This window comes from Bos javanicus, chromosome 24 (assembly GCF_032452875.1).
Source record: "Bos javanicus breed banteng chromosome 24, ARS-OSU_banteng_1.0, whole genome shotgun sequence".
Lineage (NCBI taxonomy): Eukaryota > Metazoa > Chordata > Mammalia > Artiodactyla > Bovidae > Bos > Bos javanicus.
The window spans coordinates 5,431,707-5,456,977 of NC_083891.1; the positions used below are offsets into that span (position 1 = coordinate 5,431,707).

Genomic DNA, 25,271 nt, shown 5'->3' on the forward strand with positions numbered 1-25,271 from the left:
AGAAGTGATAGGCTTCCCACTCCAGTATTCTTGGGCTTCCTTGGTGGCTCAGTCAATAAAGAATCCACCTGCAATGCAGGAGACCTGGGTTCAATGATTTCATATAATCTGAAATGTGGTTTCAGAATTTATAAAATAAGATTATACATCCTCCACCCTAACACGTGTGGACACATGCACACTCAAATATTCCTAGTGATTTTCTCCAATCTTCATCAATAGTTGCTTTTCCCCGCAAAATGCTAGTTTCCTTCAAATGATGACATTAAATGGCAATTAAAAGTTTTGAATATAAATTGAGGTGGTTGTGAATTCTCTGGTGATCAGCACCCTCCTGACTGGACATATTCAGAGGGAAATAGTCCCCAAATGGCATTAGTGATAAAGAACCTGCCTGCCAATGCAGGAGACATAAGAGATGTGGGTTCGACCTCTGGGTCAGGAAGATCCCCTGGAGGACTGGCACCCCACTCCAGTATTCTTGCCTGGAGAATCCCATGGACAGAGGAGCCTGGCGGGCCACAGTCCACGGAGTGACATGAAGCTGGACACCACTGAAGCGACTTAGCACACGCGCATTCCCCATATTAGATACAGCTCTGTGTCTTTAGCTCTTTTCCTAGCTGATAGTCAAGGATTAAGGGGCAATATTTTCCCTCTTAGACATTTTATTTCTCCTCTTTTTAATCAGTAGGAAAGAAGAGGGGAACGTTATGAGAGGGGTTGCAGTGGTGAGAGATGAGCCTTCATACATTTTTCTTTTTTAAAAATTTAAGCTTTATTTGGTGCTTTGCCTGACATTTCAGCTTAGGGTAATCAGAGATTGCCTTTAACATTTTGTCACTGAAATACTTTCATCTGGATCTCCCATTTCATTTTCTCTGAAGGCCTTTAATTTTGCTCAGTTGCTATTTAAGCTCAAAGTCCTGTATTCCAATCTTCTCATGTAATATGCCCAAGTTAACAGGAACAACTATTTAATATGTACCACTTTTAAGTAGCAATTCTAAACTCTGACACTTAATTCCATTTCTTGAAACTTAAAAGGAAAGGGAACAATGTTCCCACTTAAAGTAACCAGAAGTCATCATCTTCAAACTCTCTCTTTTTTCATAATCTTTATTGCTTTGATTTTGGCAGAAGTCCAAAAGACTGGCAAAGGAATTTATTTTTCTTTTCAAGATTATTCTTTTCACTTTCTTCTTCTGAACATCCACTAGGTAAATCAGGCATAATAGATTTCAAATTTTATAATGCATTTCAAATTGACTGCTTTCATCACAATCAAGCCAAAATAAGAAGACAGTACTGAAAACAACAAATATTAATAGTCTTCTGATTTTCACTTCCTTTAACAGTATTAGTTATGTTATACTCTAAGGATTATGAAGAATAAATTACAGAAGAGATTATGTGATTAGTTATTAATTCTTTCCCTGCAGGATTGAGAACCGAAGATGTTATAATATTTCTTCATTACAGAGATATGCACTTCTCCAGTAATATAATCAATTCTCATTGAGGCATGGTAATGAAGGGTAGACATGAAGGTGAAAAATGAATCTGACAGTTGTCTTCAAATCTCTTTTTAGCCAAATGTTTCAAAATTTCTCCCAGCCCAGACCCTTTATTAGAGTTTATAACATCAATCAGAATTAATAGTGTGATTTTGGGGGGGTTGATTTACATTTTCTGGGCAGCTTTCTGGACTTGAATTATGGAGTGCAATCTTGTTTTGCATTCATCACTCCATTGCATCCCAAATCCTATGGCCTGGATTAGGTAGCTTTCTTACAGCTAGATTATATAGCCATCAGGTGGTAAATTGGCTGTTTCTACTAAAATGATCCAAACATAAAGATTTGTCTGAGTTTTCTATCACTAAAATATATTTACACTCATTTATCTATTAAAATTGCATTTTTATTGAGTAAACCTTCTCTAAAAGACACACACACTTGCCTAGTATTACTAATTGCTAGTCCATTTACTCAGAGAAGGCAATGGCAACCTACTCCAGTACTCTTGCCTGAAGAATCCCAGGGACAGTAGAGCCGGGTGGGATGCCATCTCTGGGGTCGCACAGAGTCTGACACGACTGAAGCGATTTAACAGCAGCAGCAGCAGTCCATTTACTCAGTTTGTCTTTGTGCATGGGTGCATGCTAAGTCACTTCAGTCATATCCAACTCTTTATGACCCTGCGGACTATAGCCCCCCAGGTTCCTTTGCCCATGGGATTCTCCATGCAGGAATACTGGAGTGGGTTGCCATGCCCTTCTCCAGGGGATCTTCCTGACCCAGAGATCAAACCTGGGTCTCCTGCATTGCAAGCTGATTTTTACCAACTGACCCACCAGAGAATGAGTATCACAATATCTTTTATGAAAAATGAGATCATAAGTATTGTTTTATGGGAGTTCCACTTTTTTTTCAAATTATCAAACTGATGGTATCATGTTACAGAAAAGGTTATTTCAAACCACACATTTCAGCCAGAAATCTGTCGATTTTTTAAAAATTTTGAAAAAAAAATATAAAATATTAGATATTTGTATGATAGTCTAAACCTCTTTCTTCTATTAAAAATCACTTTCTCTGGGGGACATGTTAATAAGTGGTGGAATTCAGAAACACTGAAGAGTACAGAAAATAGAGAAGCACAAAACTAATAGAACAAGGAACTGGAGAACAAGTTCAATAACAAAACAACAAAACAAAACCCAGTAGTTGACTTTTTTTACATGAAAGTTCGACACAATTGTACAATCATGAGAAAGTTGACTTTCCAATTTTAAAGCTTCACTTGAGATTTCTCCCTATATAAAGTGAATTAGGAGGTGAGGACAATTTATTTCTTTAATGAAATAAATATTGGTACTAACCCTAATCTGTCTAATATTAATATGTGGTTTACATATACTATGGTACTCATATAATTTCATGATATATATGATATATATATACACTCATGAATCATATAATTTCATGATATATATATATATATACCTGTACATCTCAGTGATTGTTAGACTATTAACTGTCAAGTACTTTTTCATTGTTTCTATGAAACCTACACCACACCTGTGTATAAAGTTAATGACCTTAGCTTCAGTCCCGTTGTGTGAGGATGGACAGATTTGGGTGAAAACGTGCACTTGAATGGCATGCGTAATGGTCGACCTTCCACTTCTGAAGGCTTTGTGAAATTCTTAGTCTTCTCAATCTGTTCGATTCTATTTCAGGTAAGAGATTTTTCAAACATCCAAAGGATCACAAAGGTAAGCACAGTATTAAAATGAGTCCCAATCTTCCATTTGCACATTGGTGTCTCCTGGACCAAGCTACCAAAATTTGAACACACCAGGAAACCAAAACAAACAAAAAAGAAAAAAAAAAAGCAAAATGTTTTCAATCGAATTTTTCTTGGTGGGTTAATAAAAAAATCTTAACCTCTGAAGTTTTCTTTACTTATTTAAATAATTTTGCCCATTAGTTATTTCTGGAAGTGTACATGAAGACATATGATAGAATTACCTAAAATTGCTATTTAATGAGCAGCAGATTCAATCTATTAATATGCAAATAGAAGCAGAGTTCCCAACAAGCAAAGGTGCTTGTTTGATGTGCTAAAAAATGACAAAAACAAACAAACAAAGTTACGGTACTTGTTTGCAAAGAATTTATAGTTTTGTCTGTGGGTAAGACATGCAGATAACTAACCCTAGTGCTGTACTCACCATAAGCACCATCGGAGAGATGTGAACAAGACAATGTTACCACACATCCTTTTAGGGGATTATTTAATGCATAGAAATAAATCATAAAACATATTAGAATTAATCTAACATTTAAAAGCTATTCTGGGAAGAACATCTTAACATTATGAATTAAACCAAAACTTAATCTCATTCTCAATATATACTGAAAGCTTCCTAAAGACAATATAGAGGATTTGAAAGGAAAAAAAAAAAAAAACCTATTAAAAAGACATTTTGTTAAGTAACACAATTTATGTTATGTCATTTTCAGGATATGAATTTTTGTTTCAGTATTTTTGAAAACTTGTCTTGAGAGTCCCTTGGACTGCAAGGAGATCCAACCAGTCCATCCTAAATGAAATCAGTCCTGAATATTCATTGGAAGGACTGATGCTGAAGCTGAAACTCCAATACTTTGGCCACCTGATGCGAAGAGCTGACTCATTTGAAAAGCCTCTGATGCTGGGAAAGATTGAAGGCAGGAGGAGAAGGGGATGACAGAGGATGAGATGGTTGGATGACATCACCAACTCAATGGATATGAGTTTGGGTAAACTCCGGGAGTTGGTGATGGACAGGGAGGCCCAGGGTGCTGCAGTCCTTGGGGTCACAAAGAGTCCGACACGACTGAGCAACTGAACTGAACTGAACTGAAGAATATGTCTAGTTGCTTAGGGTTCAGAATCTGGGAAATTTACATAAATACCCCTTCACTAATGAAAGCACTTGTGTTTCTTTTTGCAAAGCATCTTTTCCCTGTGACCTGACATGACAATGTCAGGTCTCAAACTTCACTATCCCTGCATCCTCTGATCTCTCAGCACTGAAGATAAATCAGCACTTTTCCTGACTTTTTGTATTTTGACTCATTAAATGTCTATGGTTATGGTTTCCAGGGAAATGAAGCAGTCTAGTCTGTGCCTGAGATATAATAGAAATTTAACAAATGTTTGTGCTTATTGGCAATGATGGGGATCCTAAAGGGAAATCTATACACTGTCTCTAAGATGATCAGGAGGAATCAGAACAATGATTTATCAAACAGAAATCTAGTCAACCTGCCAAGGGATACATTTGCCCCACATTCTGCTTATTTTAAAGTTAATTTTTAACTTGCAAACATTCTGATTGTGAGTCAACAGAGACCACATTTCATATAAAGAAGATATTGATCTTAAAACCCGGAGAACATTTTTTTGTATCTGCTCACCAGTTCTTGGCAGATCCCAGGATTAAACTCAGTCTGACCTTCACCTTTGTCATCAGGAACACGTTGGACTCTGGAGACAGAGAGCTCCTACACGTTTCACAGAAACCCAACAGAAAACGCTCATCCCAATCTGTGTGTTCATCTAGTGATTAGCAAATTAGCTGAAACCCCCTTTGTGACCGTTATGGAATAACTCCTAATACTACCATCTTGGAGAAGGAAATGGCAACCCACTCCAGTGTTCTTGCCTGGAGAACCCCAGGGATAGGGGAGCCTGGTGGGCTGCCGTCCATGGGGTCGCACAGAGTCGAACACAACTGAAGCGACTTAGCAGCAGCAGCAGCAGCAGCAGCAGTACCATCTTATGTTGTTGTTTCGCTGACTCTTTTGCAACCCCATGGACTGTAACCTGCCAGGCTCCTCTGTCCATGGGATTTCCCAGGCAAGATTACTGGAATTCATTGTCATTTCCTTCTCCAGGGAATCTTCCTGAACCTGGGATCAAACTCATGTCTCCTGCATTGGCAGGCAGATTCTTTACCACTGAGCCACCTGGGAAGTCTGTGCCATCTTAACACAGGATGATAAGCAGTCCCTAGCTGTCAATTAAAAATGCATTTAGAAAGCTGTCTCTCCTATTTTTTATTTATCCTTAAGTTGTCTTGCCAAAGTTGAGCTTTTAAGAAATCAAAAACTATTTAGTATGTGAATTTAACACACATTTTTTTTTTATTTTTGAAATAACGCATACAGAATAGGGCTCATCAGATTTGAAAAAATAGCCTCAGCAGACAAGAAGGAAATGAAAAAGCCATATAATCACACTATAGGATACTGACTTCCAAGTTTATTATTTGATACCAGGCCGTCTCTTGATGTGAGTTTCACTTATTCTACTTAACCATGTTCTGCTCAAAAATGTCTTAACAGTAAACCTTCAGAACACTTTTCAGGTGCTGATTAATTCCCTATAAGAATGGAGAAATCAATATTTGCTACTCTGAGGGCTGTCTGCAGGCCAGCAGAGCTGGTTTCAGCTGCGAGCTTGTTAGAAATGTAGAATCTCAGGTCCCACCCAAGGCTTTGTGATTCAGAATGCACATTTTCTAGAATACTTCCAGGTGATTCAAGTGCCCAACACAGTTTGGGAATCATGGACATGTGCGACCCCCTTCCTTAACCTCATTTTCCTCCTTTCTCCCATGAATCTGCTATTATGTGCACCCCCCAGAGCCTGGTCAGTGATGCTGCAGAAGATCATGAGGGAGGGGGGCAGTGGGCAGCTATGGACCACAAAGGCCATGTGTACGTGGTCAGAACCTGAATTCAGCAGCTACTGGCTCACTGCTTGCTCACATGTCTGGACAACACATCATTCATCTTTGGGTACAGAAACATTTCTTAGATATATCTGTACTTGCAGTCTGATCTCTGTGCAGAAAATAGCCATATTTTTCTGAAAAACTTCTGATCAGGGTAAAATGGCTTTTATAGTGGATTACATCAGAGAGACAGCACCCAAGGGATTACCAGTGAGTCTTAGCTTGGGCAAGGTGCAACTTTTCTGTGAAACAATGCTTACTTAATATTTCTTAAAAATGCTCTGTTTCCAAAGGATAGTCTCACAATCAACAGTCAATACCAAGCATGGAACAAGTACTAATTGCTACCACACAGCTTTTGGAATAAGAACCAAAGAGCTGTATTTGGGTCTAGACCATGTTTGAGTTTCATTTCCTCTGTGCTGGGCTAAACCATTTCCCCACACAATCCAGTTCACTGCCGCTACATGTGAGAAGGACCCCCGATCTAAGGTCACTAAGCAATGGAAGGCAGGTTAGCCGTCCTCAGCCAGGAGATGGAGACAAGGAGGCACCAAGGTGTCCGCTGACCCTGGAGCAACACATTCAGGTCTCACAGCTCCTTCCAACGGAACCTACCAGACGGCTCTTCCCTAAACCCCCAACTTTTCACCCCTTTATTTCTGCCATATGCTGTGACCTGTTGTTTTTGGAGGATGCAATCATATTCTCTGGTAAGAACAAATATGCCTGCTCAGTCAGTCAGTCGAGTCTGACTCTTTGGTGACCCCATGGACTGTATCCCCACCAGGCTCCTCCGTCCATGGGATTCTCCAGGCAAGAACACTGGAGTGGGTTGCCATTTCCTTTTCCAGGGGATCTTCCTGATCCAGGGACTGAACCCATGTCTCCTGCATTGGCAGGTGGATTCTTTAACTGAGCTACCTGGGAAGCCCAAGAACAAATATCCTCTACCTTAAATGACAATTTGAAAATAAAACATATTTCAGAAAACCGAAATATTTCTACACTTATATTCTTAGAAGTGCTTAGCTCCAGAATTGGGGGACTTAATTTGAACAGTTACACTATGTTTTTCTAGCTTATTCTTACAGAGGGACATAGGACAGAGAAAGATGCACTGACTTATGACCTTATAGAAAATCTCTGAAAGTACAAGAGAGCAATCAGTTTTTCTTTTTCTGACACATGCATGTTCTTATTTTGAAATCAGTTTCTAGGTAAAACTATATGACTTATGTCTCAAAATGTTCTGGCTACAAAGAGCCTTGAAAACACACATGTAGCTCATTCTAAAAGGAAAGTCACACAATTATACTATAAGAAAGAGCTTTAAAAAAAAAATCAGGAATTGCTTTAGCTACATGCTAATGATTCTTTGCTAGTTTCTAAAGGAATGGAAACTTTTAGCAAGAGTTTGCAGAAGAAAGTTTCATCTAGCAATAATATGTATCTTACTGAGAAATAAGAGTTGACAAAAGGCGTCCTTGTTGATCAAGACTTCAGTTTTGATAGGATTACATTGACTCCCATTAAGCACTTGACCCAATTTGGTAAAGCAACAGAGACATTTCCTACCATAAAATAGAAGAAATTAGATATCAGGATTATACAAGACAATGAGACATAGCTGAAAAGAATCAAGATGATTTGTCTTTTTTCCAACCAATAGTTTCTATATCTGCTGGTCCACCATATCTCAAATATTAGAAGCCCATTAAGCCACTAATTTGCCTTGTATACTAATTTTAAGATATGCCTTGCTAAGAAGCAAGGAGCATGAAGGAAAATAAGATACTCTGCATATTTTCAATAACTTTTCTTCATAAAGTCTAAAAAACCCTAATATTACCCCTAAATGGATAGCTAGACTATTTTTTAAGTTTAAAAGGCATTCTAGAATAAAGAGTATTTTTTATATTGCAATACGTTCACTTTGTAACATTGGAGAAATAGTATCACATTGTGGCCAAATGTTCCTCTAATTATATTTTATAAGAATCTTTACTAAATGTTGAAATGTATGTCAGAAAAAGACAGCCAATATACTGTCTTTGGAATAGGTCAGTACGCTCTTTGAATGGCAGAGGTAAGTTGTTTAGTATAATATGACTGCATAATGCAAACTGTTTTCACTGACTTGAGTTCAGCCTATCTGGGATTTCTGTCAACATATTTTTAGCAATTTTGATGAGATCATTATGATCATTTAGTAATTCCAGTCAAAAATTACAAATCAACTGCGTATAGACCAACTTTTCTAAGTCTTTCTGTTGAACTGAATTAGAACTGGTTTCAAGTTTTACAGATTTTTACTTATATTTCTAATTCATTAAAGTACCCACATAACATTGAGTATATATTTATATATATATATACTTTACAATTCAGCATGCATAACTTAAGGAGTGTGTAACATTTAGAATTATTATTTTCCACATCTTAATAATGTTCTAGAATAGCATTATACCACACTGGAAATGCATTTATGAATAATTTTAGAACATTCTTGGAGAAGGCAATGGCACCCCACTCCAGTACTCTTGCCTGGCAAATCCTATGGATGGAGGAGCCTGGTGGGCTGCAGTCCATGGGTTCACTGAGGGTCGGATGCGACTGAGCGACTTCACTTTCACTTTTCACTTTGATGCATTGGAGAAGGAAATGGCAACCCACTCCAGTGTTCTTGCCTGGAGAATCCCGGGCATGGGGGAGCCTGGTGGGCTGCCGTCTATGGGGTCACACAGAGTCGGACAGGACTGAAGTGACTTCACAGTTAGAACATTCTGCTTTTACTAAAGTAAGTAAAAATAAAAGTGCCATATGATCCAGCACTCCTACACCTAGGAGTATATCCAAATAAAATGAAACCAGTATTGTATTGGAAAGTGGGGTTCAGTTCCTTGCCGCTCAAAAATATATAAAGAGGCAAGTCTGGTAGAAAGGAAAATTGGAAAGTTTGCTTTAATTTGGATCCTGGCAACTGGAGGATGGGGGTAGGGTGGACTCCTGCCCAAAGGCCAGCTCCCCCTCCACTGACAGTCGAGGCTAGAGCTTTTAGAGCTGGAGGAAGGGAAGCACTGTCAGCTCTGCCGGTCATGCTGAAATTGGTCACGCAGTGGTCTGGCCAGCATCATCTTGATTGCTTTAAGTATTATTACTCTTCAGCCCCAAGGTCAGTTTGTTCCCATATCTTTGAGGCTGGTTCTTGGAACTGCAGCAGCTTATGTCATGGCTACAGTCTGGTCATAATGCCGTTAACATCTTCCACCTGGTGGGGTTTTAATCTCTACAAGTCAGCTCACAGGAGAAGGCTCAGAACAGGGTCTATGTCCCATGAAGAGGAACTAAAGGTCCTTGACTATGCTCAATGATGAAACCATTATTATATGGTCTCCTTTGACTGTTTTCCTTCATTTCTGCATTTTCTCACTTCTCCAATTATTTTTTGCCTGAAGTTTTTCCACAGACCAAAGGCAGGATGAGGACTGGGGTGGGGGAGGACCATAGCATCCTGCTCTGTTTCGGATTCTGTCAGCACGGCGCGTTCATGCCGCGCTACTCACAGTAGCTAACATATGGAAACAATGTAAGTGTCCTTCAGCCGATGAATGGATAAAGAAAATGCGGTATTTATACTCAAAGGAATATCATCTAGCCATTAAAAAGAAAGAAATACTGCCACCTGTGACAAGATGGATGAATCTGGAGGACTTTATGCTAAAGGGAAATGAAGTCAGACAGAGAAAGACATAACTATACGATATATGTGGAATCTTAAAAAAACAGCAACAAAGCAAAACTGATTTTATAGAAACAGAGATCAGAATGGTAGTTTTCAGGGGCTGCGGGGAGGAGGAAATGAGGGGATATAGGTCAAAGGGCACACATTTTCAGTTATAAGATGAGTACGTTTAGAGCATAAAATTATAGCTTGGTGACTCTAGTTAATAATATGGTACTGTATACTTAAAAGTTGCTGAAAATAGATCTTAAGCATTCTCATCACATAAAGGACAGATGAATCTGTGTTAACTATGGGAAGTGATGGATCTATTCTCTTCATTGTGGTTATCAGTCCTTCATGTACATGCATATGCAATCATCTCTTTAAATATGTACAATTGTATTTGTCAATTATTCTTTTATACATTTAAAATAAAAATAATGCATACATATTTATATGTTTCAGTTCAGTTCAGTCGCTCAGTCGTGTCCAACTCTTTGCGACCCCATGAATCGCAGCACGCCAGGCCTCCCTGTCCATCACCAACTCCCGGAGTTCACCCATCGAGTCAGTGATGCCATCCAGCCATCTCATCCTCTGTCGTCCCCTTCTTCTCCTGCCCCCAATCCCTCCCAGCATCAGGGTCTTTTCCAATGAGTCAACTCTTCCCATGAGGTGGCCAAAGTACTGGAGTTTCAGCTTTAGCATCAAGTATGTATATGGCTTCACATTCAAATATTATGAAATATATAGTATATTCTATTGATCACATATTTGTCTAGGATAAAATCATAAATATTATGCATTAGGTTAAATTATCAAGAAAAGACGATATCACACGCTAAAGATGGTTTTCAATGAAGGGTTCTACACAAAGAAAACAAATGTGAGATCTGTTATAGATAAATACTGAGGGCAAATGAAAGGCAGGGTTCTTGAATTTTCCTTGTCTCCCCCACTCCCCTTTTTTAACAATAGAATACTTTCCTCTTGGTCTCTATGTGACCATCTGTCTACTCCAGGGTGACTGTGGGTGTTAAACTAGATGCTGCCTCCTAGATAAAGAAAGAAGTGTGCTAACACATAACAGATGCTCAATCAACAACAGATATTTTTATTGTCCATGGGGACAAGATGAGAGTAGAGAGTTTGCTGTTGTAATAGTAACAACTATAGTTACTCGTAGCATGGAAATGAAAGAAAAAAGGTAATCCCTGTGATAACCAGAAAACATTTCACTTTTAAAGGTTAGTTATATTCTGCAAGTCTTTCTCAGCATGTTTATGAGCTAAAATTCCATCACAAAGAGATAACCTAAATGTCTCCTTATAGATAGAACAATGATCTAGTAAGTGAAAAATAATGTTAATGTTCCATTGGTAGATCAATCTGCTACTTTTCACAATTACTAATTTGCTTCTAAAAATAATCTCAAATTTAAATTTAAACTCAACTTTTTTTTTCCCCAGTACAGAAGGAGACATACTGCTCTAATCCCATAATCAAATCGACTATATAGACTGAGGTTTATTTTTTTAATATAATTTAAGCATTTTTGTTGCCACATAGCAAAGAGGTTTAGTTTTACTCCCCCCAAATGGATTTGCATTTGCCAAACCAAATGCTTATAGCCTAACATTTAAGAATTGCTTAATAGAGCTGTTATTTAAAGATGTATGGATGTGTGAGAGGCATTGTTACTTAATTAGCATCTCCGAACTGGTCTAATTATCGGTCTAAGCTCACATTTCTTTCACAGACCTAGAGTCCTTTGCTACTTAGGTCTGCACACAGATCTGTATTCTCTATGAGGGAAGGCTAGAGTTCTGCTTACTTTGACAACAAGAGATTGTGAAATTGATGCAGTACTAGCATAAGAGAATAAGAGTTAACAATTTCCACTGTGTTTAACTCAAAATAGTTACAGGATATGGGGGCTCTGTAAACTGTTTCCTGACAAAGTCCAATACATCTGACCAGCCTGTTGTTGAAGCAAAGTACTTAATTTTCAGAGAATATTCTTGGGAGGGTAATACATTGGGGGTTATTGTATTCTATTTTGCATATTAAGTACAAAACAGTTGGCTCATAAGTTTTTTTCATCACATTTTACTACCATACTAAACGTCTTGTCTCCGGTCATAATATGCAATTCCGATTTCTCTCTGCCCCTGGCTTCCTTCGTATCTATTTTGGCTGCACTGGTGCGAAGTAGATCGAGCCCTCAGGGATGAGGCCCCGGCAGTTCTAATCAGGGAAGAGGAGCCCCTCCAGAGCCTATGGGAACCGAAGCCTTGAACACCCCCTACCTGCAAAGACCCACGTTATGGGCTGGAACCAGAACCCTCGCTGAATTCTTCAAAGGACAGAGAGTTAGGCGTGAAGTCTAGAGGAATAAGACAGAGTTCCATTCTGTTCTTCTGAACTGCATTGGCCCACTTACAGTTTATTCCTGAACAGCCTATCAGCAAAGGCATACGAAGCAAGTCAGAGGACGGAGAATTTTTTTTTTTTAACGACATTTTTAGAGGTCGGGTTATAAAGAGAGTGTCCATTTAGATATTGTTTAAGGGCGGCATGGACTCCACAGCCCAGTGGTGGTGGCAAAGGTTATGAAGACAACGATAAGCGACGATAAGCAACGATAACCTGACTGCGGCTTAAATCACCCTGGCAGAGTTGTTGGAAAAGACGATCTGCCAAAGCAAGGGTGCGGCTCCACCTTCTCAGGGGCTGGGCATTGCAGGATGACCGGAGAGATCGACTCCTGTCGCTACATTTTTGCAGAGGTCCGGGCTGCTTTGTGGGGGTCCAGGAAGAGCTCCGCAGACCTCATCCTTGTCCCCACCGTCCCCGACCCCGCGGCAGGGAGGCCCCGGCGCCCGTAGGTGGCGCCCCGCGTCCGTGCTTGCACTCCTCGCCCGCCCGCGCTCAGGACGCAGCTCCGAAACCCTGCGCGTCTCCCCAGGTCGTTAGAGCTGAGAGCAGGCGTTTTAATAAAGAGGCGCGGGTGCCAGCGCGCGCCGGCAGGTCCAGAGGAGCAGACACGGAAACCCAGGCGGAGGCGCCTCTAATCCCTGCCCAGACCTGGCAGTTCCCACACTGGAGCTTCTAGAACCACAGCTTTTGCATCACTAAAATATTCCAAGATCTTTCTCTTCATCCCAGTCCTCATTTTTTTTCTTTTTTTCTTAAAGAAAATTGCTTTACGCATTAATTATGAAAGTGATCGCGCTATTCAGGATTAAGACTTGGAGGAGATTTGGAAAAGACAAGCAACAATCGAAAAGAAGAGGAGCGGCCAGCGCTTTGGAGGTTGCCTAATTGTTTGAAAGCGAGACGTCTGGGAAGATTTCGCGCTGGGTGTTTGGGTGAGAGCGGGACCTGGGCGGTGCGGGGTCGGCGGGGTGCGGGGCGGAGGTGCCCAGCCCGGGAGGAGGCGGCGCGCACGGGGAGGTGTGGAGGCGGGAGGAGCGGCCGGGACCGCGGAGGTCGGTGGAAAGAGGCAGCTGCGGGCACACGGGCGGTGCGGACCCGGTGCGGGCGCGGGGCTGAGCGGACGCGAAACGTACCGGTGCGGAGCGCGGGGTGGGGCGCGGCGCGGGCCTCGCGGATGCGGGGCGCAGGCCGGTCCGGGGTGGGGCGCGGCGCGGGGCGCAGGCCGGCGCGGGAAAGCGGCGCGGCGCGGCGCGGCGGGGCGGGGCGGTCATTGGCCCCGCGCGGGGAGAAGGGTCGCGCTCGGTGTCTCCTCCCGCCAGCTCCGGCTCGTCTTCTCCAAGCAGAACAACTTGGCGGACAGCGGAGCTCGCTCGTCATGGACGTTCCAGGTAACGCGACCCGACCTGCCCTCCGGGACCCGCGCGTTCACCGCATCCGCGCGTCCGTTTCCACGAGGACGGTCGCGGGTCTGCGTCTGGGCGGGGAGAGCGGGAGAGCTGCTGGAAACCGTCCTGTTCAGGGGCTGAGGAGGGAGGCTGCCCGTGGAGAAACAACTTGTCTCTTCTTAGAAAGATTGTTTGGACAGCTGGAGGAGTTGTTCGGCGGCTGTGGGCGGCGAGCGGAGAGGTTTCTTTGCTTTTTTTTTTTTTTTTTTGGTTTCTCGACTGGATATTGAAATGATCTGCTTAGTTTAGTGGGGGAAGATGGGGCCCGATGGAAAGTGCGAACAGGCGCGTAAGTTGGCAGAAAGCGGCAGGGGCTGCCTCCCGGCCGGGAGAGGACCCCCGGAGTCTGGAAACAAAAGCTGCAGAGAAGCCGAGCTTGGGGTTCCCACCGCCGGAAACCTCCGGTCCTGGGCCAGAGAGGGGGATGCCAGGGGCTTCTCCGGAGCGGCTCGCCGCCGACAGCCGGGACGTGGGAAGCGGTTGCTTGGTTTTAGGATGTCCCTGTCTTTGGGGTTTTTTTCTCCCGTCTTAATCTTATTATTCACCCTAAGGAGCTTCCTGGGGACTTGTTCTTTGGGTGGAAAACGGCTAAGATTTTGCGTAAATGGATTGCTTAAAAAAAAAAAAAAAACAACTCTAGGTTGGAGAAATAGAGGATGGAAAGCAAAGCAGAGAAGAGAAAAAGGGTTCTTGGTGTGGCTTTAAAAAATGCTGCTGAAAATAGAGCGTTTAAGGCTCAGTGGATTTTTCCGTTGCCTGCGTGTTGGGTCCCCCTCTGCCATGGGCTGAATGGGCCGGGGGTGGCGCGGAGCGCGTCCCTGAGGGTCCCCGATCTTGTCATTATTGATGAGGCCCTGCGGCATGGCGAGCCCCGTCCCCGACCGCACCCCCAGCGCGCGCCCCTCCCCGGGAGCCTCCAGGGATGCCCGGGCCGGGGCGCCCGGCGTTTCTCGGGACCTGTTGTGCCACTCGGGGAGAGGATAGCAGTGCAGGGGGCCCAGAGGGTGGCCTCCAGGGAGGGGCCCCGAGCGCCGCCGGTACTGCTCCCCGCACCTCCTTCCAACGCAGCTTCACCCCCCGTCTCGGGGCTTGGCTTCTCTGCCCTGACAGGTCCGCTGGCGATCTCCTTCTAAGGACCACCCTGGCCTTGACCATCAGAGCGGGGGACCGAGGCCAGAGGAGGCTCGCCCCGGCCCCGCGCATTCGCGTGCGCCCTCCTGCTCTCCGCGCGCCTCCAGCCCGGATGCTGGCGCCCGGCCGGGGCCCCCGGGGGCCGCCGCTGACCATGCCCGGGCGCCGGGGGGCGCTGCGCGAGCCGGCCGGCTGCGGCTCGGGCCTGGGGGCGGCGCTGGCCCTGCTGCTGCTGCTGCTGCCCGCCGGCTGCCCGGTGCGGGCGCAGAACGACACGGAGCCCATCGTGCTGGAGGGCAAGTGCCTGGTGGTGTGCGACTCCAGCCCGTCTGCGGACGGCGCCGTCACCTCCTCGCTGGGCATCTCGGTGCGCTCCGGCAGCGCCAAGGTGGCCTTCTCCGCCACGCGGAGCACTAACCACGAGCCGTCCGAGATGAGCAACCGCACCATGACGATCTACTTTGACCAGGTCAGCGCGCGGGCCTGCCCTCGCCTCCCGCCGGGCGCGTGGCTGGGTGGCCGGCTTCCCAGACGCGGAGCTCCAGGCTCTCCCCTCCCCTCTGCCCTGTCTTTCTCCCTTCTCCCGTGAGCTTTGCTTTTCACACTGTTGCTGCTCAATAACTCATCAGCTCAGTTGGCACTCGGATGACCGAGAGTCCTGTGGAGCTGGGCGTCCCGCTGAGCTAAGAGAGCTGATAGACATTTCCAAAGAGAAACCGGTTTTCACTGGAGTTGGGGCCGTCCTTGTTGGGGGTGGGCTCCTGTCCCCCTCGCTGGCCACTTAGAGAATGAGTGCATTTAAACTCTCCTCGCTAACCCCGGGGGGTTCTCCGAAGGTCTCAGCCCAGGCTCAGAGAAATACCTACTGTTTATTTCGGAATGGATCCTAGAGAGGAAGCTTAACTTCAAGAGAAATAAGTGAGGAAGAGTATGGGGAAATAGCCGCCATGGTTGTACAGAAACAGAAGGAAACATGCTGCTAAGTCACTTCAGTCGTGTCCGACTCTGTGCGACTCCACAGACGGCAGCCCACCAGGCTCCCCCGTCCCTGGGATTCTCCAGGCAAGAACACTGGAGTGGGTTGTCATTTCCTTCTCCAATGCATGAAAGTGAAAAGTGAAAGTGAAGTCGCTCAGTCGTGTCTGACTCTTAGCGACCCCATGGACTGCAGCCTACCAGGCTCCTCCGTCCATGGGATTTTCCAGGCAAGAGTACTGGAGTGGGGTGCCATCGCCTTCTCCAGAAGGAAACAGTGTGGTTATATAAATGCGATATGTGGCAAATGCAGTATATACAACGTAACATATAAATACAGTAGGTCAATATCAAATTTGGTGGGGTATATAAGGAAAAAATGAAGAGCAATGAAGTTGCCTCAGCCAGCCAGCTCCCAGTCCCTTCAAAACAGAAGGGTCCCTGATGTGATCAGATCTTGGCAGCCCCTTCTCTGGGTCACTGCTGCCCAGGATTTAAAGGTCCTCACCTTCCCCTCTCTCCCTACCTTGGTTTCTGTTGTTTTTCAGAAACAAACAGGAAACATTAGAGTGGTTTCCAACTTTGCCTAATCATCCCATTCATTTGGCCACAACTCCTCCCTCCTGGAGTTCAGGCCTCACTGAGCACACTTGTTTGAGTCCCTTTCTCTCTATTAACCAGCTCGCTGACCTGGTGAGGTCCCAAGTGCACGGACCAACACCTCATTTTAGGCCAATGTCTTCATTTGCTTTAATCCTTGTTAAGGATTATGTATTTGAAATTTGGAGAGGTGTGTACAAAGCGATGTCTCTCTTTAATCTTTTTTTTTTATGAGACATGCATGTATTTATTTTAATTATGTCCAAAATCGACTGAACTGAACTGAAAGCAGACAATGAATCAGTTTCCACAGTGTTTTTATAATACATCGTCCTTTCTTTTGGGTGTTAAGAAAATTCTGTGATGTACACAGCATAAGCAGTAGTAGGATTTTCATTTTATAGATGAGCCAGCTATGACAGGGCAGATGAAATGATGTCATGCACCAGTTAGGGAGGAATTGAAATCGGCTTTTCTGGGGCTGGTGGGTGTTCGTTCCTCTACAGCAGGGCCTTGAATTTACCAGTTTCCTGAATTAGACATGGAGGTGAGAGAGTTGAGGTCATTGAGTTGGGAGCAGCACCAAGGGCTTGGAGGAGGAGGCTTGGTTCTTTGAGACTGGTAAGGCAGATGGGACATAGCCTCAGAGGGAGGAGGACTTGCATCTTGAAGCTCCCCGTCTTTAACAACAGCGCCCGAGTGTCTCTGAGCCCTGCAGTCAAGGAGGGGCTTAAGTGTGCTCAGAGCTCCTTGAAGAAGTTGATGTGGCTTCTTCCCCAGCCTCCCAGGCTTTCCAGTGGCGTGGCTCTGGGAGCCACGTGTGATCCATCTGTAATGAGTGTGTAGGAAATAACAGCCAAGGATATGGTTCGAATTTGTTTTCTGAACAGATGACAGGGTCTGTAATCTAGGGTTCTGCTTTTGTTGCGGGCTGTGTGTTTTAAAAACTGAGACCACGAGGCGGGGCCATTTTATGATTTTAATTGGGTTGTGCATTTGTGGGTGAGGAGGGGTGGGGTCCAGACAGGGATGAACCTTGAACATCTGACAGGGAAATCTGTTCGTAAAGGGGGACCCTCTGCTCAAGTCACTCCCATCCATCTTTTATTGGAGAAATAGCATCTGGAGGGTCACGTGATTTCATGTCTCATGGCTCACTTTGTCATTGTTCTTGCACTTTGTGGAATTTGAGCTGAGGGTGTCAGACTGCCTTTCTTTTCCCTCTCCGGGTGGTTACTGATGCTTCTGAGCATGAGGTCACAGCCCAGCTTAGGGACTAGACACCTCACATGGAAGAAAGTGAGGGGAGATGGGCACAGCCAGTGTTTGGACTGTGGTCATTCACCCAGCAGCATTTATTGAACACCTACCTACTGTGTGCTGCCAGGGGCGGTGCCTGGGGCTGGGAGACAAAACCTCACACCATCCCTTCCCTCCAGAAGCACACAGAGCTCATTCCAGGCTTTATCTGATGGAATTTAACTGAGGTAATGGGCCTTTTACTTCACCACCTTTTCTCTTCCCGCTCAGGACAGAGCTCTGTTTTGGTCCAAGCTTCTCATTCAGGTCCCCAGAATCCCACAAACCTCCGAACAGTCTCAGTTTACAGATCATCTACCTACCAGAGTGTCTTTTGTGTTATCCTTCTGCCCCACCCCACAACAGCCACCATGTGCAGCCATTGTTTTCAACACATAAATATACTACACTCTCCAGAGAGACAGCCTTCTGAAGTACCATCCATTAGAATCCTTTGGAAATCAATTCCTGCTGCAGGATGTTTAACTCGGGGCTGCCTGCCTCCTGGGGGGTGGCGGGTACTGGGTCCCTGAGCACGTGCTGCTGGAAGTCCTGCAGCTCTTAAAGGGACCGCTGGGGGTGGTCTGTTGAGTCTGATGGAAAGACACACTGAGGAGGGGCTTGCTATGTGTCTGCCCTATTCCCTCTTCTTTTCCAGGTCTTAGTAAATATTGGCAACCATTTTGATCTCGCCTCCAGTATATTTGTAGCCCCAAGAAAAGGGATATATAGCTTCAGCTTTCACGTGGTCAAAGTGTACAACAGACAGACCATCCAGGTGGGTCACTTGGATAGCTGGACCCTCCTGGCTTTGGACGAATAATCATGCCCTCTGTGAGGTGGGGAGGGCCAGGGAGGGGGCCTGGCGGAGGTCTGGGAACCAGGTCAGTCCTCTGGGTCAGCTCCCCCTGACATGCGGCTCCTTGACTGGGGTAGGGGGTGGGTGAGATGAGAAGAAGCGGATGGGAGTGGGGTCCATTGTGGTCGGCTGAGCTCTGCCCTCTGCCTTGTAGGTCAGTCTAATGCAGAACGGCTACCCGGTGATCTCGGCGTTCGCCGGAGACCAGGACGTCACCAGAGAAGCTGCCAGCAACGGCGTCCTGCTGCTGATGGAGAGAGAGGATAAAGTCCATCTCAAACTGGAGAGGGGCAACCTCATGGGGGGCTGGAAGTACTCCACGTTCTCGGGCTTCTTGGTTTTCCCGCTATAAACGCAGACCCTCCCCTGGACGGTGGGGACACGGCTGTCTGGACCCAGGTGCCCACCCTTCCCAACCCCCCGAACTTGCTGGAACAGGACAACTTGTTTCCATCCTCCTCCATTGGACTGTGGTGACAGAAGAGCGGCTTCCTTCAGAACCTCCAGCATTTTCTCTGAATATTGACCATTCCTCGGCGACCCGGCCCCTAATGAGTTTTAGACAACACGGTCGGTCTTAAGGAGAAATGAAATGATCGATCTGAGCAATTTGTACCTGTGACTGTAAAGTCAATACGGGATTTCATTGTTGGGACCATTGACTTTTCCTCTGTTGTTTGTACGTGGTATTGTTGGCCCCGTGGGAAGGGTGCCGCGGACCCCGGGATGGATCGCAGGCTGCCGGCTGGGCTCAAAGCAAGAGCCCCTCCACTCACCGCCACCCGACAGCCCTTGAAACGTGTTCTCTGTGTGTCTGTTCAGCCTTAAGAAAAAGAATGGCTTCACTTTCATGCTGTATTTCCCCCACCCCGGGTGGATGGGAGTCCTCGGGCGGGGGAAGGGGACATTGTATCAAGAAGTGCTTTATCCAGAGAAGCAAATTTTGCACGATTGGACTGCGGCTTTTGTTTTGTATTGTTTGTATATGTGTGTGTGTGGGTTTTTCTTCCCCTCCTCCTCCCCAGGAAGCTTTACTTTTCTTCACACACACAGCTCCTCCTCCTCACCTTGCTGTTATCTTTTGTGCTGGGGTGGGGAGAGAAAATGTGTGTTGGATTTCTGGAGGAGACCAAACAACACAAAACAAAAAAAAATAACTGTGTATTTTGGATGAGACCAAACCAAACGGAAGGTAGAGCAAAGTGAAAATGACAGACGGACATTTCTGCTTATTCTTTAAAAGAGACTCTCTCAGAGGCACTTTTGGAAGTACCAACCTGGATTTTTTTTTTTTTTTTTACGTTTTGGAATACTTTTAAGAGACGAATGTTGCTGGGTGGCCTGAATCATGTCAGATGAGAATGGAAGCTGTGATGACCAAGTTCCCAATCACGTGGTCTCTTTGCCTAGCGCAACTGGGTCTTCCTGGCAGCCTGTTTTTGCTCCTTTGGATTCACATCCGGGTGAGCACACCACGGTCAGGTGCCTCAGAATCAACGGGACCAACCAATTCTTCCCCCTCAGGATCCTCTTCTGATCTGCCCAGGCAGAGGGTGTGGACACTCCCTGCAAGCACCTGGCGGGGAAGCCGCGTGAAAATCGCAGTGGTTGAAGGTTATTGGCAGAGGCTCCCTAGAAGCAGTTTCCCAAATCCTCATTGTTTGGCACCTGATACAACAATATTATTTAAACACAGCTGAGAGTTGACGGGTGCAGGATTCCTTCGCCAAGGAAATGGCACTGATCCCAAAGCAATCAAAGAAGAGACCTCAAACCAGATGTTAATTTGTCCTTTGTGTAACAATGTAACCAAAATATTGATGATAAAAAGTCATAATTTAAGATTCTGAATAAATGGGTTTGACGTCTGGCTTGCTCTCTCCCTCTAGCTCACCTCCCAACTCTCAAAATGCATGTAAGGAAAGGCCAAGGTTCAGGAGCATGGGGAATCAAACCCATACTGTTTACACTTTAGAAAATACACAGAAGAAGACACACTAACGTGTATCTTGCTGGGGTCCAGATGGATAGTACATCCTTAAATATCTATTTTTCACACAGAAAGGTTTAGGGGGAGGCATTAAGTGACAAGGGCTTCCCTGGTGGCTCAGATGGTAAAGAATCCGCCTGCAATGTAAGAGACCAGGGATCCATCCCTGGCTTGGGAAGATCCCGTGGAGAAGGAAATGGCAACCCACTCCAGTAGTATTGCCTGGAGAATTTCATGGATGGAGGAGCCTGGCAGACTACAGTCCATGGGGTTGGAAAGAGTTGGAAACAACTGAGCAACTTAACAGTTTCAGTATCTAACAGTATTAGGTGAAAAAGACAGCATTAAAAAGATGTTATGAATATCAATCTGCTTCTATCACATTTAATCTTTGTGTAGTGCAAGGTCCAATCCAATATTTCAATCAAAGAGCACAGATATACAAGAAACTCATTTGAAGATTTGTAAGGGTGGGATTCATTTTCAAATAAGAAATGCAATGGGGACTTTATACATGAAAAAATACAGTTGGGCTAGCCATAACTGAAGAAAGAATATAACAGGATGCATAATTTGACTTGAATAAAAATGCTGTTACATTGTGTAAGGGGGGAAAAAAACAACAAAATACATCAACCAAAAAGCATTTGGGGTATTTTGGCTCTTTGAATAGAAGACATAATTCTGACCAGAGCATTGTTTATTAATGCTGGTAATATACACAGCAGGATGGTAGCAAAGATTTTCCTGTTTTCTTGCCCTCAGTTATTTAGTCCTCTTTCCTTCATTTCCTAACCTTCTGTTCAGTTTTAAACAACGAGCAGACAGCCCTCAGTAGGAGACAGCACACTGCTACAGCACGTCAGAAACTGAAATATATACGAGTCGTTATTTTTATTGCTCACTAATTTGTAATAGACATTTCTTCATAGTTATAAATTTATTATAGGTTGTCATTTGGGTATACTGCCTAATAAATAAGTTATTAAATTGATCTATCTAAGAATAAGTATATTTCAGGAGTTGATTTTATATTAGGAAGGAAAGATTTAGTGTTCTGTTTTTGTTTTTGTTTTTTTTGAGATGGATGCCAAAAGCTACATTAGGAAGGAGCCAGGACATTAGAGTTTCTGAAGTTGTTGATCATCTGCTTCTGCCAAGTTTCTGTTTGGCTGAGGAATGTTGAGGGACATGAAGTTCCTGTGAATAGTCTACAAAAACATAGGTCAGATCAAAATTTGAAATGTACCTTTAATTGGAAAAAAAGGGATGTCTGTAATATTTGCAGCCTGATTTGAGCCACCCCATCTCTGAGCTGGTTTTCCGATCTGGAGAGTGAAGTCATCACCTCTGCACCCTCTCCCCTTCCCCCAAGGTTATGTGAGGATCAGAAAGAAATGTCACAACCGCAGGGGACCATGATGGAAAGAGGTCTTAGACCGGAGGGAGGGTGTTTCTGGTAAGTCAGATTTTCCAACATGCAATTTATGAAAAATATATATAAAACGAACACCCAGCAGGAGGACACTTGAATATTAGAAGTTTCCATATTCTGAAGAGCCTTTTAAAATTACAGCACTATATTGAAGTCTAATTTGATTTTTAAAAAGGATGACAATAGGAGCATATTAAAATCTATACATTTTCATATTAATTTCAATTCTTATGTCATTTATCTTTTGTGGCTGAAGCCAAACTTTCTGTTCAAATATGTAGTCAATATTTTATACAAATATACAATTAACATTTTAACACAAGTAAAAAATGAAGTTCCAGTATTACAGCATTATAATAATAAGTTGCTCTAGTTGATAAATGTTAATGCTACTAAACTGTAAATGTTTTTTAAGACAATACTATTTTTTAACTTAAAATATATTCTAGTTTGAAATAGAATCCTGAAGATTCAACTTTAGGTCCTGAGAAACTGTTTAATATCTGTACTTCCTTAGCCTTAGTTGCATTCTTAGATTTTTGTAATATAAATTCATGTATAATGAAATTATTTCCAGTTTTAAAGGTTGTACTTACTGTAGGTGCCCAGAGTAAAAGTGATACAAACATTGACTATTGGCACGAAAGCTCATGGGATCCTGTAGAGATGACATAGATTTACTTGTTTGGAAAAAAAAATTTTTTTAAGCTAAATCTCGTTATTTCATGCATCAGAAGAGTTAGAAAACATATACAAAGCAAACCAAATCTTTGACTGAATCCTTATTTTGTTTATAATGGTTCCTTGAAAATCACCTTATCAAGGAAATCGTTATCAATCCACACATATAATAACTATTATATGTATATGGTTTGCCTGTAAATACATGAACATATACAGCTGATATTTAGTATAGTGATATAAAATAAACTACATACATTGGCTACATTTTACTAAAATCTAGACATATGTGAGTGAAAATTTGATGAATCACTTTATACAAGCCAAACAAAAACATGGGTTGTTTCAGCATGCCTTGTGTACCAAAAGAGCTAAGAGTGTTCTGTCAATTTGTGACCCCGTAATTTTGCAGTCTTTTATAAGGAAATAAATATTGCAATAAGATAATGTTGCTGCAAATAAATAGTTAATGTTTATATTTCTACAGGTAGGAAGCATATAACAATCTACCGCATAGACGCACTGGAATGAAAGGCTCTATTACATTATATTTTAGGTGGTGTAAATAAATTATGGAATTAGAAGCAAGTTACACTGAATCACTCTAAAGGCTTTACTGTGCACTCTGTGAAAACACTTGTAAAAAATGTGAAACTAGATTAATCATAGAACTATGATGAGTTTTTGTCCTTTTGCCTTGCTTATGTAGGAGTTTACTTGTCATTGGGACTTTATTTCTAAAGCTAGCACTTTGCTACTAAAATGGGATATTATACACACTAAAATTTAAGATCAGAGCCTATAAATTCTCATGAGATTCTTAAAATTAATTTTCTTGACATTTAAGGAGCAAGCACTGAAGCGAGTTAAAATACAATTTCCACTTTGGTTTTATGGTTTTTCAATTTTTGATTCTTTTTTTTTTATTGATAACACTCTGAAGACATTAACGGATGATGGTCACATGTCACCTGTCAAATCTGTTTATGTATTTGCCTAGACTTTTAAAGCATAATTTTCACAGATTGATTTCACCAAAAAGTATGTTTATTGCTTTTGCAATGGAGGGCTACAATTCACTCAATTTAGTTATTTTAACAGTCTATATGTTACACAGCTGTCCTTGATGTGGTTGGTAAGATTCAGCCTTCACCTACCCCCTGAAAAAAAGAAAAAATAGTCTTCTCAAAATTCCTTTAAACCCAATGAATGTGATCTTTTGAAAAAATGGTATGTATATATCTGTATAATAACATTGTAGCAGAACATGAATTCAAAGTAAATGAGCTTTCCTTCTATTCCCAAACCCAGTAGGGTAACTTGAAATTTGTAAGGGCAGACGCCACGTGGTTTTACCTCCTACAGATAATAGGGGCTCTGTTTTATCTTCCTAAGTGGATTTTGCTGTGGGTTTCCATCACCAGAATCACTTCAGTGTCTATAGCATCATAAATCATCATCTTCATCAGCTCGCCCACATACACTCTTTGTGTAGGGTAAATGAGCTCCTTGACAACTTAATTTGGAAAAGAAATCTTCATTCCCTTTTCTTAATGCCTACAGCAGGACTCCCCAGGGTCACAATGCCGCTTTGCACTGGCTCAATCGGAACAGGATGGAAGCTACTTATTAATGAGCCACTCTAGTCTTGCAACCTGACTAGCACTGCTTTTACATGGAATATTGTTCCTTCACGTTCTTCAGGAACGCCGATTTCTAAATTCATTTTAGGTGGTGGAGAAAAATTCTTTGCTGTTTAATGTTCACATATTTGATTGCAGGATTCGAGTATTTTGTCTAAGTATTATCTCATTCATTTGAAAATAATTATATCAATCACTTGAGCATCCCAGGTGACCCAGACGGTAAAGAATCCGCCTGTCAATTCAGGAGATCCGGGTTCAATACCTGGGTGGGGAAGATGCCTTGGAGAAGGGAATGTCTACCCACTCCAGTATTCTTGCCTGGAGAATCCCATGGACAGGAGTCTGGCGGGCTGTGGTTCATGGGGTCACAAATAGTCGAACACGACCGAGTGACTAAGCACATGCGTATCAATCTGTTACTATTTCAAGTCCAGTGGGATACAGAGCATCCTCATATTTCCTTGGTTTTGTATTATAAAGAGCATTTATTGTTATTCTAGTGCATTGTTGTTATAAAACTGACTCGAGCATAATGTCTAAAGTAGAACTAAATCAACTGAAAAATTTGGGCAAATTCTCCTTATTACTAAAGGTCCTCATTTGCCATATTTTTACATGGATCTTGAAGATTCCTACCAGTTTTAAAATTAGCATTAGAATTAATATTTATCTCTGAATCACTAACTTTTTTTTTTTTCACAGTTATATAACTGGGACTTCCCTGATGGCTCAGCTGGTAAAGAATCTATCCG

General features: G+C 43.2%; 1 protein-coding gene across 7 annotated transcripts; it reads left to right on the plus strand.

Annotated features, from left to right (window-relative positions):
• The first annotated feature begins 12,212 nt into the window (after positions 1–12,212).
• CBLN2 (cerebellin 2 precursor) lies at positions 12,213–20,637 on the plus strand. 7 transcript variants are annotated; one of them, XM_061399538.1, is made up of 6 exons: positions 12,213–12,729; positions 13,217–13,390; positions 13,778–13,846; positions 15,014–15,503; positions 18,567–18,686; positions 18,922–20,637. In XM_061399538.1, exons 4-6 carry the CDS (start codon positions 15,147–15,149, stop codon positions 19,117–19,119), a joined length of 675 nt encoding a protein of 224 aa, XP_061255522.1. In that variant the 5' UTR covers positions 12,213–12,729; positions 13,217–13,390; positions 13,778–13,846; positions 15,014–15,146; the 3' UTR covers positions 19,120–20,637. The 7 variants fall into 7 exon arrangements, with proteins under 7 accessions (XP_061255522.1, XP_061255526.1, XP_061255523.1 ...); XM_061399542.1 differs by having other exon boundaries at positions 12,729–12,808; XM_061399539.1 differs by lacking the exon at positions 12,213–12,729 and having other exon boundaries at positions 12,819–13,390.
• The last annotated feature ends 4,634 nt before the right edge of the window (positions 20,638–25,271 follow it).

Bases quoted from the DNA above. Each gene is read 5' to 3' on its own strand.
- CBLN2 (XM_061399537.1), top strand. From the start codon at position 14,826: ATGCCCGGGCCGGGGCGCCCGGCGTTTCTCGGGACCTGTTGTGCCACT. The intron at 15,504-18,566 runs GTCAGCGCGCGG...CTTCTTTTCCAG, and splicing joins TGACGATCTACTTTGACCAG to GTCTTAGTAAATATTGGCAA. The intron at 18,687-18,921 runs GTGGGTCACTTG...TCTGCCTTGTAG, and splicing joins ACAACAGACAGACCATCCAG to GTCAGTCTAATGCAGAACGG.